We start from the raw sequence: 16,892 nt of genomic DNA, 5'->3' as shown, positions 1-16,892 counted from the left end.
CACTGCAGCACGAAGGGTGACGCTGCAGCACGGAGGGAGACACTGCAGCACAGAGGGAGACACTGCAGCACAGAGGGGGACACTGCAGCACGGAGGGGGACACGGAGGGAGACGGCAGCATGGAGGGGGACACGGAGGGGGGTGGCAGCATGGAGGGGGACACGGAGGGGTACAGCAGCAGAACAGAGGGGGGCTGGAGGAGGATACGAGGACAGTCAGCGGTGATCGGTGCTTGTAACTCCACCACCGCACAGATCACTGCTGACTGTACAAGTATCAGGTGAAGCATCGGAGCATTTGCCCGAGTACAAGTACTCAGGCGAATGCTCGGTATCGGTACCGATGCCGATACTAGTATCGGTATCGGGACAACCCTAGTTGTCATTTACCATTGTGTATACGTCCACATGTGTGACTTTATAGTCACATGGGCTGCTCAGAGAGGAAATGCTCAGCATAGAAACTCACTGAAAACTGAGCATGTGCAGAGCTGCTAACACTGCTCTGTAAAATCCCTAGCTGAAATGGGGAAATGAACAAAAGAGAAGATAGATGGAGATAGAGAACGGCAGGTGGAGATAGAGATAGAGAACAGCAGGATCATTCAGGTTTTTTCAGAATACAGAAAACCAATCTCATAGTGACTGAGTCAGTATGAACAGCATGTAATACACCATTTATTGATAGTTTTTATGATGTGGATTTAGTGACACTTTAAATGCCTCCTAGCAGCTATGGCTATTATAGTGATAATCCTTCCCACTTACGCTTATGAGTGTTTGCTAAGAAATAACCTTGTTTAAGTGGATGCAGTGGTAGCTTATTGCATATGCACAGCATCCATTTTGGGTGATAATTGCAGCTAGTGAATTTAGAATGAGGCCAGAAGAGAAACATTTAAGTGAATGAAATGCTGGAGTAGGGCAACTATTTGTAATATTTCTCCAACGTCATATTCCACCCCTGGCTTATTTTCTGCATCCCCTGACCATTTGAAACCATTAGGGTTTCGTTATTTTGAGCATTTCCCTATTCTGTCTAGTTTTTGGTTCATATGTTGATGTGTCTAACAGATTAAGATAGGAATCAGACTAATTGCCCTCAGAAATTTCCATCCAAAACATAAACTGTTATCCGAAACCCTAGCATTTTCGCTGCCGAAACAATGAAGGAAACACAAAATTAGAAATGCATGTGCAAACGCATGTGCTTTTTGATGTGGATCGTGCTAATACTTTTTTCTTGGCATTTTTTTTAGTCTGTTAGTCTTAAATGTAGCGCTCATGCCTCATTCCTATCGGAATAACATGCGCAGGTAGAGTCAAGAAAAGTTCCAAATCCTCAGACTGAAGTAGAAGTAACAATCATTTTTTGCAAAAGAAAAATTCTGAGCCTCCAGTAAGGCCAACTATTCAAACAAATAACTGTATCTCACAAAATTACTGTTTACAGGAATAACACGAGAAATCCTTGAAACAAATATAATATAAATGCTGTAAATCCAAACCCCATAAAATGGCTAAGCAAGAAATAGGCTGATGAATCTGGATATTATTGTATCGTGTAAAGTGTGTCCCAGCAAAGCTGGTGGATTTATGCCATGGACAGTATCCATCCATCCATGTGGGTACAATAAATTTTACTGGCGAAATTCATAAGTTTACTGTAAATTTCACACAGTAAGCTTAGTTTAGAAGACAGAGCATATGTCCATAGATTGCATTGAAACACAATTACCAACCAGGATAAATAAAGTAAAAATTACTGCACCCATTCTGAACAGCCAAAGTAAAACTTCCCAACTCAGTAGTGGATAAGTCCCAAGACACCAAAGGATCATATTAGCAGAAGCTTCAACATCGCACTCATTTGGTAGCGTATTAGTATTTCAGACAGTCCACAACAGTCCTCAGGACATGATGCAACTAGTTTGGGCTACTCCATACTTCAATGTATTGAAACTTGCATTGTGTACCGCTGCGTTCTTTAATAAAACATAGTTTAACAGATTTATATGATGGGACAATATTTTTTTTTTGTTGACGGTTATCTTAATTGCTTTCATAGTCCTGCGCTGTTTTAGCAAATTAGTATATTGTTATAATTTTTTTTAGGCATATTTATCTTATCTATATAATGTTTCATATATATGATGCAATGTGGAACATTCCTATTTTGGAAAAGGAAAATCTCTTTTTAGCTTATAAATACAAGAACTGAATGCTCCAGTGGAGTTCCCATGGCTTTACAAATACTGTGGTATAGAACCACTTTACAAGCTTAATATTTTAACAGTCAAAATACAAAAATGTCCACCAGCCTTACTTTGTGGTGTCATTCTTGTAGATCCAGGAAAGGTTCTCGGCAGAAGGAAATGATCGTTTGAAATTGGTTGTATTGTTGTGCGGTGAAGAGGATGAAGTGAAACTGCAAAGAGCCGCAGCAGGAACCCTAGCTGTTTTGACCTCAGCCGAGAAGAAGCTATGCCAAAAATTAACACAAGTGGTGAGTACAGCTCAGTGCAAGCTAAAATTAGGCACACCTTACTTAAATGAAAATACAGTTGTGTGAAAAAAGTAATTGCCCCCTCCCATGCTGAATCATGAACTGTGATTAACCAATATTTTTTGGAAAGCTGAGCTAAATTTCACTTGCCACACCCAGGCCTGATTACTGCCAGACTTGTTGAATCAAGAAATCACATAAATAGAAGCTGTCTGACAAAGTGAAGCACACTAAGGCCTCGTACAGACGACCGAACATGTCTGCTGAAACTGGTCCGCTGCTGGGGCTGCTTTGCAGCTTGGGTGCACTTGGGTTATGCAGCAAGACAATGGTCAGAAACACAACAGAAAGTCCACCTCCAAATGATTCAGACAAAGCTAAATCTAGATTTTGGAGTGGCCTAGTCAAAACCCCGACTTAAATCCAATCCAAGATGCTGTATCATGACCTTGCACAGGCTGTTCATGCTGGAAAACCCTCCAATGTGGCTGAATTTACAATTCTGCAAAGAAGAGTGGGCCAAAATTGCTCCAAAGCAATGTGACAGTCTCATTGCCAGACACAAACACTTGATTTCAGTTGTTGCCACCAAGGGTGGCACAACAAGTTATTAGGTTTAGGGGGCAAATACTTTTTCACATAAAGCCAGGCAGGTTTGGGCAGCTTTTTTTGCTTTACTTAACCACTAGCCGACCGCGCACCGTCATTATACGGCGGCAGGTCGGCTCTCCTGGGCGAGAGCCCGTAGCTATACGGCGGCTCTTTGAGCCGCCACTAGGAGGCGCGCGCGCGCGCCTCCGCTCGCCCCCGACTCCCGTGCGTGTGCCCGGCGGGCGCGATCGCCGCCGGGCACACGCGATCGCTCGTTACAGAGCGGGGACCGGGAGCTGTGTGTGTAAACACACAGCTCTCGTTCCTGTCAGCAGGGGAAATGGTGATTTTCTGTTCATACAATGTATGAACAGATGATCAGTGTTTCCCCTAGTACGGCCACCCCCCCCCCACAGTAAGAACACACAGGGACATACTTAACCCCTTCCCCGCCCCCTAGTGTTAACCCCTTCACTGCCAGTGGCATTTTTATAGTAATCCAATGCATTTTTATAGCACGGATCGCTATAAAAATGCCAATGGTCCCAAAAATGTGTCAAAAGTGTCCGAAGTGTCCGCCATAATGTCGCAGTACCGAAAAAAAAATCGCTGATCGCCGCCATTACTATTAAAAAAATATATTAATAAAAATGCCATAAAAATACCCCCTATTTTGTAAACGCTATAACTTTTGCGCAAACCAATCAATAAACGCTTATTGCGATTTTTTTTTACGAAAAATATGTAGACGAATACGTATCGGCCTAAACTGAGGAAAAAAAAAGTTTTTTTATATATTTTTGGGGGATATTTATTATAGCAAAAAGTAAAAAATATTCATTTTTTTCAAAATTGTCGCTCTATTTTTGTTTATAGCGCAAAAAATAAAAACCGCAGAGGTGATCAAATACCACCAAAAGAAAGCTCTATTTGTGGGAAAAAAAGGACGCCAATTTTGTTTGGGAGCCACGTCGCACGACCGCGCAATTGTCAGTTAAAGCGGCGCAGTCCCGAATCGCAAAAAGTCTTCTGGTCTTTGGGCAGCAATATGGTCCGGGGGTTAAGTGGTTAAGGAAACCATCATTAAGGAAACCATCATTTAAAAACTGCATTTTGTATTTACTCGAGTTGTAATAATAAAATTAGTTTGATGATGTGAGTCATTTAACCCCCCTGACGGTAAACCCGAGCGCGACTCGGGGTTGGTTTTACATGTTAGGATCGGCAAACCCGAGTCGCGCTCGGGCTGGACGGGCTTACCTTTCGCTGGATCCACAGGCTTGGTTTACTCACCTTGTCCCTGGATCCAGCGATGCCACCCGCTGTGTGAGCGAGCGGGACCTCCTCGCTCGATTCACAGTCCCCGTGTGACGCCGATCTCCGTTCCCTGCGACGTTACGACGCACGGGGACGGAGAACGGCGCCAAATTCAAAAAAGTAAACAAACACATTACATACAGTATACTGTAATCTTATAGATTACAGTACTGTATGTAAAAAATACACACCCCCCTTGTCCCTAGTGGTCTGCCCAGTGCCCTGCATGTACTTTTATATAATAAAAAATGTCATTTCTGCCTAAAAACTGTAGATTGTCCAAAAGTGTCCCTTTATGTCAAAAATGGTTTTAGATCAGCTAGAAAACAGCGATAATAAATTATAATCACTTGCAGAATTGTGCGATAGCGATTTGCGGGGAAATTCGTCATAAAAAAAATAAAATAATGACAGCGACAATTCTGCAACTGCAAATTTCAGTGATTTTGAGTTGATTACATTATTGAATAATTTTTATTATAATTATATTATTATTTGTTATAATTATTTATAATTATTTATTATATTATAATTTATAATTTTGTTTTAAAAAAAAAAATCATACCCGGGATGCCTACAAGACTCTTGCTTGGTCAGATTTAAGTGAGTTATTTCTAAAAATTACAGGCCTACAGTATAAAACGCCAATTTCCTTGCAAAATAAATGTACCGCTTTTGGTACGTAATTCCAGACAGAATCATACCGCCAGGGAGGTTAAAGGGGTTGTAAAGGTAAAAAAATGTTTCCCTAAATAGCTTCTTTTACCTTGGTGCAGTCCTCCTTCACTTACCTCATCCTTCGATTTCACTTTTAAATGTCCTTATTTCTTCTGAGAAATCCTCACTTCCTGTTCTTCTGTCTGTAACTACACACAGTAATGCAAGGCTTTCTCCCTGGTGTGGAGTGTCGTGCTTGCCCCCTCCCTTGGACTACAGGAGAGTCAGGACACCCACTAACACACAGCTATTTTCTCTATCTGCAAAGTAGAGAGTGTCCTGACACTCCTGCTCGCCCCCTCCCCCCTCAAGAGGCTTTCTCCACACCTGGGAGAAAGCCTTGCATTACTGTGTGGAGTTACAGAGAGAGGAACAGGAATTGAGGATTTCTCAGAAGAAATAAGTACATTTAAAAGCAAAATCGAAGGATGAGGTAAGTAAATGAGGACTGCACTAAGGTAAAGGAAGCTATTTAGGGGAAAAAATGTTTGCTTAAAATGGGGATGAAAATTTTGTTAAGCAGTTATCATAGGCAAACAGCACAGAGCCAATCATATTGGCTAACGCAGTTTTCAAAAATGACTACTATTTACATTTGAGAGTCCACTTGCTCCTTCTCATAATTTTTGACAACTGTTTAACAAACCCATATTTTCATTAAAAAAATTGTCTAGTTTACAAAACACAATAGGGTTGATTTACAAAAACTGGAGAGTGTAAAATCTGGTGCAGCTTTGCATGGTAGCCAATCAGCTTCTAACTCAAGCTGATTGGTTTCTATGCAGAGCTGCACCAGATTTTTCTCTCTTTAGTTTTAGTAAATCAACCCCAATATATTTGTAAAAGTACTATTAACCAGCCCCTCTATTTATAGTACAACCCTGCGCTTAGGATGCGTCTCAAAGTCCCAAAGATAAAATCTGTTACAATAAAACACAATATAAACAATAAAAAGCAGCTGCTTCAATAAATAAAGTCCATATGTAAAAGCATGACCAGTGTACTTCGGATAGCTCAATTACCCCCCAAAACCATCACCCCCCATTTGTTACCATACCTTAACCCCTTTCTAGATTAACGAGAGACACAGATTTTGTTGGAGTAAATTGGCCACGACAGCCAGTTTTTTTATTTTTAAAGCATAATTAATTTAAATAAAATAATTAAAACACACTAACTTTTCCTTAAACAATTCAATAAACACTTTTAATAATAATAACCCAGCTTGTTGGTCTATGACGGTAACCCGGCTTAAACTTCCTTTCTTTAACCTTTCACTGCGGAAACATTAACCATAACCGGCCCCCAGCCGAACCAGCTCGGAGACGAACCTTTTTCCACCGCAGTGCAACCATCACCGTATTCCAGCAGACACCGTTCCACTGGAATAATCCCCCATAAGGGTCCCATCCCACCGATGAGCCCACCACCATTTCCATCCCATCTGTAACTGCCACCATCAAAGACCAACGAACACCGCCACAGCCCGAAAGGGTAAAGCCTTACCCTTACGGGCCCCTCCACACCCGCAGGGCCCTCTGGATCCCCTCCTGTAAATCTAAAAACCACAACTCCATACCCACGTCCGATAGGTGAATACCATCTCTGCGGAGGTATAGGCCCACGTTCTCCTCCAACTCCAAGTGTCTCACCACTAACCCCCCATGTCTCACCACAAACCGCCCAATTACCTTGTTGACCTTAATCCGCCCCTTGTTCACCCTCACCACTGATCTCGCCATGCGCCAGGTGGTCCGAGCGATGATGTCGGACCAAACCAGTAGCATCCTGGGATACGCCGCGCGAAATGTCAACACATCCGCCTTAACGGCCGTGATCAGGTCCCCAATAGGCCTAATTCCTAAGTCATTCCCCCCTACATGGAGAACTAGCACATCAGGAGAGCGGTCCAGTCGGGCATAATGCTGCACCTCAGGCAGCACCCTGCCCCACTCCATTCCCCTGATCCCCAGCCACCGAATCCTAGCCACACCCCTAGGGAAACCCAGCTGCCTGCCCTCCGGCCTCGCTTCTGCCCTCCTAGCCCCCCAGTACACAAATGAATGCCCCAGAATCCAAACGAGGCGCTCCTGAACACCATCTGCAAAACAAACAACAACATTTTAATGACAATATAATGCAACATGTCAAACGATTCACCTTCAGGCTCCTGCCCCTCCCGCCCCGAACTGTTAATCCATCACCATATGAGGTCTAACGTACGACCTGAATCGTCTAGACTCCCACCTGCCTATACGCTTTATTGCCGCCTCATCCAACCCGCACCGAGCCGCCTCAGTAGCCGCCCCGATGCGGAAGGAGTGCGAGGCAAACTGTTTGTCCTCAAAACCGGCCACCCGTAAACATTTCCGGAACACCGCTATGAACTGGAACTTGGATACAAATGACCCATCTTCATGCATTAGCAAGGGCCCCTCCACCCCTGGGCGAATGGCCAAAAACTCCCCAACCACCCTTACCGGGCAAATTTCTGACCCTTGTAAAGCATATAAACACACGTCCACCCCTTTCCCGGCCTGATCAGTTTTTGACCTGCGCAACCTAAACACCACCCTACCTTCCCTCACGTGCACGTCCGTGACTAGCAACCCCCCCCAACTGTTTTAGAGGGGCAAACCAATTCCCCCACCCGGAATGCTCCGAAAAACGCGATAGTGAAGGCCGCCCTAAACAAACTCACCTCGTATGCCGAGGAGCATACCTCAACCAGCACCCCACAAATCGCCTGTAAAATGTTAAAAGAAACTGGCCTCCTTGAATCCCTGCACCTATGGCCCTTCCTGTATCCCTTCATCGCCTGCTTTATCCAAAAGGACTTAGTAAAATCCACCCTGCCCTGTAGTTTAAACAAGAACGCCAGGGCCGTTAGCTTCTTATCCAGTGCAGAAACCGACCCGCCTCCCTCCATGTGCCGAGCCGCAAAGTACAATACCAACCAACCCATTTCAGCATCACCTGGCTTCCCATCCGTTAAGCGCATGTAACTGGACCACTCCTTCCAGACCTTTGCATAAGCCGCCCACGTGGCCCCACTCACCGAGCGCCTGATCCATGCTGCTGCTGTTCCGAGACAATCCCCCACATCCAACCCGGGCAAGGCACCCCTTCTCTGTCTGCAAGCGGGGCCAACTCTCTGAACTTGTCCCACTGAAAGCGAGACAGCGCATCAGCCAGCCTGTTGTCCACACCCGGAATATGCACAGCATACATGAATATGTTCCACTGAAGGCATCTTAAAACCAGATGGCGCAGCAACCTAACCACCGGCAAAGAAGAGGCGGTGATCCGGTTGATGACCTGAACCACTCCCATGTTGTCACAGTTCAGTCTGATCTTCAGATTCCTGCAAGATTCCCCCCACAACTCCATGGCAACCACCACTGGGAACAGTTCTAGCAACACCAGGTTCTTTACCAGACCCGTCCTGACCCACTCCTCCGGCCACCCTTCCGCACTCCACTTTCCCTTAAAGAAGGCCCCGTAACCCGTCGACCCGGCCGCGTCCGTGACCAGATCTAAATCGAAGTTACTCACCGGGCCTTCCATCCACAAGGACCGGCCATTGTACTCCTCCAGAAACGAATGCCATACCTGCAAGTCCGCATGCAGCTCTTTTGTCAACCGGACAAAATGCGTTGGTACTTTAACCCCTGCAGTAGCCGCCGACAGCCGTCGACTGAACACCCTCCCCATGGGAATGATGCGGCAGGCAAAATTCAATTTGCCCAACAGGGATTGTAGCGCCCTCAACTGCACTTTGTGGCGCCCCAACATACCTCTAATCTCCAGCCGGAGATTCACCACCTTTTCCACTGGTAACCTACATTCCATGGCCACCGAGTCCAACACGATCCCTAAAAAACTCAATTCTGTAGTCGGGCCCTCCGTTTTGTCTGCCGCCAACGGAACTCCGAACCTTTCTGCAACATGCTGCAGCGTTGCTAGCAACGTCGCGCACACCCTGGAAGACGGAGGGCCCACGCACAGAAAGTCATCCAGATAGTGGATGACCGAGTTCACTCCTGCCACGTCCCTGACCACCCACTCCAAAAAAGAACTGAACTTTTCGAACAGGGCGCACGAGATGGAGCAACCCATGGGCAAACACTGGTCCACATAGTACTTCCCCTGCCACCGGCAACCCAACAGCCAAAAACTGTCCGGGTGTACCGGTAACAAACGAAACGCGGCCTCAATGTCAGATTTTGCCATGAGCGCCCCCTGCCCGTAACGCCTGACCCACTGCACCGCCGCGTCGAACGATGTGTACGACACCGTGCATGCCTCCGGGTCAATCGCGTCATTCACCGATCCCCCTTTTGGGAAGGACAAGTGGTGGATGAGGCGGAACTTGTTCGGTTCCTTCTTGGGCACCACCCCCAGAGGCGAAACCACTAGCCTGGTTAGGGGCACCTCGTCAAACGGCCCCCCCATCCTACCCAACTCCACCTCCTTGGCTAACTTGTCTGACACCACCCCCGGGTTCTCTAGAGCGGACCGCAAGTTCTTGGCCAAGGGTGGCACCTCTGCCAAAGAACACGGAATGACAAAACCGTCCGAGAACCCGGAGGCGAGCAGAGCCGCCGCCGCCCTGTCCGGGTATCTATTTAGAAAAGGACGCATCCTTTCCCCCTTCACCGGCGTCATCCCTTTTGTTCCCAGCCTCCCCTGCTCTCTTTCCTTTCTTAAAGCATCGCGACAAGGGATGACTGCCGCCGCAACCTGAACATTCGTGTCTAAAACGGCAGGTTCCTCCATATGTGCAGGAACCTTCGTTAAATCTCCAACACACCCCCCACTTTTTTCCGGCCGGCGGTCCCGAGGTGGATGTACCTCCGGCCCCCCCCGAAAAAAACTGGTTCTGCGTCCGCGGAGCCGACATCATGCGCATCCACAAGCTGATGTCTTTGTGGTCCCACCGAAGCGAGGGACGAACCGCCCTGCGCTGACGAAATTGCTCGTCATAGCGCAACCAACCCGTCCCCCCATAAACCCGATGCGCTTCCCCAATCGCGTCCATGTAGCAGAATAACCCGGAACAATGCTCCGGGTTCTTCTCCCCAATGACGCTGGCCATTATTGCAAATGCCTGCAACCAATTTACAAATGTACGGGGAATAAGCCTGTACCTCCTCTTCTCTTCGTCCTCCTTCTTGGAGTCATCCGGCTTCACTCTGTCCAGATTAAATTTCTCCAATGGGAGGAGGGAGAAGATTTCTATGTACTCACCTTTCACTATCTTGTCCCTCACCTCCTGCTTCAAGTGCGCCCCTAATGGGCCCTCGTAACACACATAAACTTCACATTTCGCAGCGTCAGCTATGCGCACCACATCAGATCTGACCACTGCTGGCTTGTCCCCCCCCGACTTCTCCCCCGATGTGCTGCTATCCGGGACCGGGCCCGACCCCCCGGTGAGGGGGACGTCCGCCACCACCGCAGGGGGTGCCGCCGCAGCAGCCCCCGCCCCCACCCATGGTGACACCTGCGGATGAGATTCCAAACCCCCAGAAAACCTCTGCACCAGATCCCGCAACCCCCTAAAAAATTCCCCAAGTCCCGCCGGTGCCCCTGGTGCAACAGCAGGGGAAGAAACAGGGACCCGCACACCCCCCCCCCCAGCAACATCAACCCCCACCCCCGCAGCAACAACAGGCAAAACCCCCCCACTCCCCACCCCCAACAACCTGCATAAAACAGACGCCATGTCCCCTTCCCCAGATTGAGCGCGCTTACCTTGCCGGCTGGATGCGTCTCCCACAGCCCTCGGAGGCCCGTCCACCGCCGGCGACACCACCGCGGGATCATCCACGTCCGATTCGGAGGCCTCCCCTTCCGACCTGGCTGGAGAAGCAGGCGTCCTCGGCGATGTCAACCCCCCAGGCGGATCCTGCCTGTGGGTCGCGGACCCTGGCCTAGTTGCCGGGCGACCTCTGGCGTGGGACCCTGCTGTCGTAGGGGCGGGACGCCCGTCTGTCCTCCCAAGGCCCCGACTAGGCCCCGCCGCGCCATCTTCCTGGCCTGGGGATTCCGCCCCCCTCTCCCTCCTGGAACCGGCGGCCGCGGAAGAATCCAGCCCTCCGGTCGTGTCACGGCTTTTCCCCCGGCGAGTCCCCCCCCCTCACGACATCCGGACTAGAGGGGGAGACCGAACGATCCCTGTGTCCGCGGCGTGCAGGCGAGGTACGGGCGCCATCGTTACCCGTAGCCCCGCCCACCGAGCCCCCCCCGACGTCGAGGATTCCGGTCCGCCTCACCCCCAGCAGAAGCATTGGCGCGCTTAGCCGGGGGGGCTCCTAACAGGGCGCTGGGCTCTGGCTGTTGGGCTTGGGGAGTAACGCTCCGGGGCCCTGGACCTCCGAGCGCGTGGCGACCGCATTTCCGTCTCGTCTGACCCCCCCGCCTCGTCCCGCAGCAGCTCACCGACCTGAGCCTCCAACCATCCGGGGTCCCGAGACGCAGCCGCCGCCCGTAGCCTGGCTAAAAGCCTATCAATGTCCGCCATTACAAAGAGGGTTACAGGAGCAGAGATAAAAAATCCTGCCTCCTTGGTCTTTTCCTCCCGCACTTTTCCTCTGAGTCCACGCCTCCCCTTTATATAATACCCCTCCCCTCTCCTCTCAGGCTGCCTTTTCTTGTTCCTCCAATCAGCTTCCACCTTTTATTTAACTCCTGCTTGCCCTACCTCCACACAGTCATGCCTGGCCCTGCGTTATTTTGCTGTGCTGTCTTTCCACTCCGGGCCTCCCTGAAAAATAAAACCAGCCCATACAGAGCTTGTAAATAGTCCTGCAGCAGCGCTGCAAACCCCTGGTTGATGTGTAAGCTGTGTAGGATGACCAGATCAGAAGTATCAACAGTATGTGCTCCAATCACCAATAGGGAATTCACCACATGGGGGGATATGGGGTCCCCTTCGGGGAAAGCACTCACCAGATGGTTACTTTAAAACAGCGTTTCAGTGTAACTCGTCACTGTCAGATGGTGGATTGAAACTGCATACAAATCTATCTCCTTGATCACCGTATAGATTTTTCACTCTCCAGGTATTGGCAGTTATGTAAGGGAAAGAAAAATCCACATAGCGCAATATTGTTTCGATAATTTTAATGTTACCAAAAAAACATATATACAGGCCCCCTTATAAAAACATGCATACCAGATATATGAAATAGTCAGGCAAAAATATAATTGGTGTGGGTGTTTGTGCCACTCTCACTGTTATCAGGACCCCTGAAGACCGCTTTGGAATCCTTCCTGCAGCTTACTTCCTGGTTCCCTCAGCAAGTGGAGCGCAAAACGTCACTTCCGGTAGGAATGCTGCTATCCAGCATCCCACACAGCTTACACATCAAACCAGGGGTTTGCAGCGCTGCTGCAGGACTATTTACAAGCTCTGTATGGGCTGGTTTTATTTTTCTGCTTTTACATAACCCCAATATATTACCCATTTTTTGTAAAATTATAAAAGATGAGGTTGTGCAAATTAAACAGATACAAAACATGTCAAGCCCTAAAATTGTAAGAGCCTGTGAAACAGTGATAATCTACGGTACCCAAAGGTAAAAAAAAACACCTACGTACCAGCATATTTTTTCTTTGCCAAAAAATTGTGGCAAAAATAAGATCACATTGGGGGTATCTATTTTACAAAAATTTGTCATATTTGGGGTGTTTGTACGGTCTTGACATTTTTATTTAATATATTTTATACTAGAAAGTAAGGCAAACAAGAATGATATAACATTTATTTTGGTATCGTGTTGCATGAGTAATGGTCAGTCAAATTATCACAGCACTAAAAACTGAAAAGTTCCTGGAAAGGAAGGGGTTGTAGAATGCTAGTTTTAAGGCAGTTAAAATTTGAAACAAAGAACATGCTGATTAAAGTAAACCTACGTTCAGAGTAATACGGGACTGCCTTAGCTAACCCCTTTCAAAATGTTAGTTTCCTGGCTATTACGCTCACCCATTAGCTTCAATTCTTTCAAAGTCACTGACTTGGAACAATTTTTAATATCAGAAAATCATAAATTATTAGCGGCATGCTTTTTCTTAGTAAATGATTCAAAGTATTGAAGCATGATGGTCAGCATGATAGACAGGCAACTACCATTTGCAGAAGGACAAGTTAACAGTGACATCCTCCATATTTCTCACTGAAAATATGCCCTAAAGAGCCCATTCACACAGGGGCGGCACGACTTTGGGGGCGACTCGGCAGGGCGACCTGAAGACAACTTGAGAGGCGACTTGCAAAATGACTTCTGTATAGAAATCTATGCAAGTCACCTCGAGTCGCCCACAAAGTCCTACAAGAACCTTTTTCTAAGTCGGAGCGACTTGTGCCGTTCCTATTAGAACGGTTCTTTTGAACAAAGCAGGAGGTGACTTGTCAGGCGGCTGTCGCTCCTGATGACTCGCCCCTTTGTGAATAGGCTCTTACAAATATAGTCCAGGGGCCAGATTCACAAAAGACTTACGACGGCGTATCTCCACGTCGGAACAGCGTCGTATTTTACGTTGTTTGCGCAAGTCGTACGTGAATGGGGATGGGCGTAGGTTACGTTCACGTCGACTAAGCATTGAGCCGGCGTAACTTAGGGAAAAAATTTGACGTGATACTGAGCATGCGCGCGCATGCGCCATTCGTTAGGCGCATTATTTACGTGGGGTCACGATTCATTTCCATTCAACACGCCCCCTACCAGCCTACTTTGAATTACGCGGGCTTACGCCGGCCAATTTACGATACGCCGCCGCAACTTACGGAGCAAGTGCTTTGTGAATACTGCACTTGCCTGTCGAAGTTGCGGTGGCGTAGCGTAAATAGGATACGCTACGCCCGCATAAAGATGCGCCCAGATACGTGAATCTGCCCCCAGAAGTCTGAAATTACTCCCATATGCCCTAAAAGTTCAATGACATGGCCACAACGATTGCATAGCTTCATATTGATAGTCTATGTTTTAACAGCGACATCATCACCAGTGATTACATGATGATATAAGTAAATAAGCCTCCACTTTTCTTTGAATGGAGAGACATGACAGAGATCACAGGAAGAATTTAAAAACTTTAGCCAATCAGCTTCTAACTTCAGCTTGTTCAATTAAGCTTTGACAAACAACCTGGAAGCTGATTGGTTCTTATGCACAGCTGCACCAGATTTGGACGTTTCAATTTTAGTAAATCAACCCCGAGGTGTTTTGACCATTTGGGAGAATCCAGCAATGTAGTGGGGTCAGAGGTAGTTAGTGCAACCTGGTACAGGTTTTGCCATATACTGTACAAGTAACTAAAATAGAAGACACATTTAGTCGAATCTTTGGGGTTTTAGGTTCATTCCCAAGCATACTTGTAGTGGTGGAAAAAGGGGGTGTTTGTGACCAGCAGAGAGGTCAAACTTTGGCCCCTTTTGGTTTGTGCAAATGCTATAATGGGAATCTTTTAGATTAGCTTCTATCTGATTGGTTTCTGCTTTATCTTTCTTATTTGGCTTTGCAATGTGACATGTTCCTTTTATACATAAATCATTTTATGTGTGTATACATTTTTTAGACTACACAGTGGATGGAGATCCTGCAGAGACTTTGCCTTAATGAGGACTTGCAGGTTCAGCACCGTGGAGTTGTGATTGTCCACAACCTGATTAATGCTGACAAAGACCTTGCAAAGAAAATGGTGGAGGCTGAAATGCTGGAGATCCTAACCATTATTGGAAAAGAGGAGAACAATCCAAAGAAGGAACATATTATAGCTGTGGCCAGAGAAGCCCTGGTCAAATGCTTAGATTATGGTCTCATTAAACCCGTTTCCTGAGTGCTCATATAACACAAACCCAGTTAGAGCTGCATTCCTTTTGTATGATGGTTGGAACGAAGTGAGTGTACATTTGGTCATTCGGTTGGAGGTAGCAGCTAAAATGGCTTCCCTCTTCATATAAACTAAAACAAACATATCATTAAAACACTTGTTATTGAACAGTTATCTTTCAAATATGAATGTTTTGCCTAACAACAACATTACAATTTTTTTTAATAAAACCAGGGCCGGTGCAAGGATTTTTGTCACCTCCTCCGGCACGCACACGAACGCACGCACGCACACACACACACACACACACACACACACACACACACCATACATTATATCTGTGCTCAATTAAGCTTTAATGGTTATGATGCTTAAAGTGATCGTTTAACTTATTTATCTTTTACAGAGAAAGATAGCATAGATGGCATTATTCTGCATTGCGCTGTATAATGTACTATTGCTGGGATTTGTAGTCCTCTATAGCTGGTGGTATTCTCTATTGCGCTGTATAATGATTATACTGCGCAATGCAGATTACCACTGACCAGTTATAGAGGAACTAAAAACCCCAGCAATTATACAGCACAATGGAGAATACCAGCAGTTACAGAGGACTACAAATCCCAGCAATACATTATATAAAACACAATACAGAATACCAGCAGGAAACTTTAAAACAGGTCCCCCTTACGTGTTTCTGAAGCCTTGTAAGTCGCGGTGGTGGCTCTGCAGGCGTGTGTCCGGCCTGTGTGGTGAGCAAACCTCCCGCCTCCATTAGTACAAACCCCCCCAATAAACCACCCCTATTATTACAGAGCCCCCCACAAGCCATCCCCCATTATTACAGACCCTCCCCCCCACAAACCACCCCCCATTAGTACAGACCCCTCCACTAGTGCACTCACAGAGGCCACCACAAACCTCGCCCCCTCAGGACAAACCCCACCGGGCGGCAGCTGGAGAGGACAGTGTGCAGCTGCGCCGCCCGGGTGGATCGGGGAGGAGGATTTGAAAAAGTAAATACCGCGGCCTCAGACAAGGAGAAGGAGGGAGCGGAGCACTCTGGAGCTTGAGCGCCTCCACCCCGCGTGGTGCTGCTGGTCTGAGGTCTCGATCGGGCGGCCGCCACTGAAATGTCCCCTGGCTGGCGCTGGCGCCGTAAGGCAAGTGCCAGAGTTGACTTGCGCTAGCCCTGGCCCTGAATAAAACAGTAAAATGTGGCATCCACCAAACATTCATTGCAGGTGTACCTATTAGTTCTGGAGTTTTAAATTACAGTTACTGACGCACCATGCAGTGACTGCTTGGTAAATGTTACATTCATTGCAATACAAAGAATGTAACAATGAATGTATTCAATACACCCCTATATGTTATTTTTTAGTACATTGATTCCATTTCACTCCTCAATGTCTGCAGAGACACCTGCCTCATATTAAAGGAGATCTATGGTCACAGCATACATTTTCATTTTATATCATCATCATTGTAATAACAATACAGACAGTAGTTATATTTGACAAACCAATTTAAGCTTACGTGATAATTCTCCTCTCATGTTGTGTGTTGTGCCTGTTGCTTCATGTGTACAGCAATACGCTTTACTTTCATGGTGAAATATCAGAACATATATTTTATCATAGAGACAGGAACTGAATACAAACAAGTGCACACTGAACATAGACAGAACATCCTGCAATTACATTACCATAGATAACTCTGCACTGCAGTGCCACCTGCTGGATAGACAGCTATGATGCATATACACAGTCACAGTATGTAAGCAGATCGCTGTTGTTCTTCCAACACTGCCTGTCTGCGGGTCATCTCTTTCCACAATTTCCTGTATTTCCTGCATGCTTTTCCTCTGCTGTTTACTTTCACTTTCTAAGGACTCCTATGGTATCTTGCTGCCTGCAAGCAGT

At 47.0% G+C, this 16,892-nt stretch overlaps 1 protein-coding gene across 1 annotated transcript in view; it reads left to right on the top strand.

Annotated features, from left to right (window-relative positions):
- Positions 1-15,198, top strand: part of UNC45B (unc-45 myosin chaperone B) — a 46,203-nt gene extending 31,005 nt beyond the window's left edge. Inside the window, exons 19-20 of the mRNA XM_040336897.1 lie at positions 2,347-2,505; positions 14,713-15,198. Coding sequence (XP_040192831.1) covers positions 2,347-2,505; positions 14,713-14,973 — 420 coding nt within the window. The 3' untranslated portion in view covers positions 14,974-15,198. The remainder of the gene's footprint in view (positions 1-2,346; positions 2,506-14,712) is intronic.
- Positions 15,199-16,892: the final 1,694 nt, after the last annotated feature.

This window comes from Rana temporaria, chromosome 2 (genome assembly GCF_905171775.1).
Source record: "Rana temporaria chromosome 2, aRanTem1.1, whole genome shotgun sequence".
NCBI classification, from domain to species: domain Eukaryota; kingdom Metazoa; phylum Chordata; class Amphibia; order Anura; family Ranidae; genus Rana; species Rana temporaria.
Note: the sequence above shows the minus strand (reverse complement) of the source record. Positions and strands in the feature narration are given on the sequence as shown.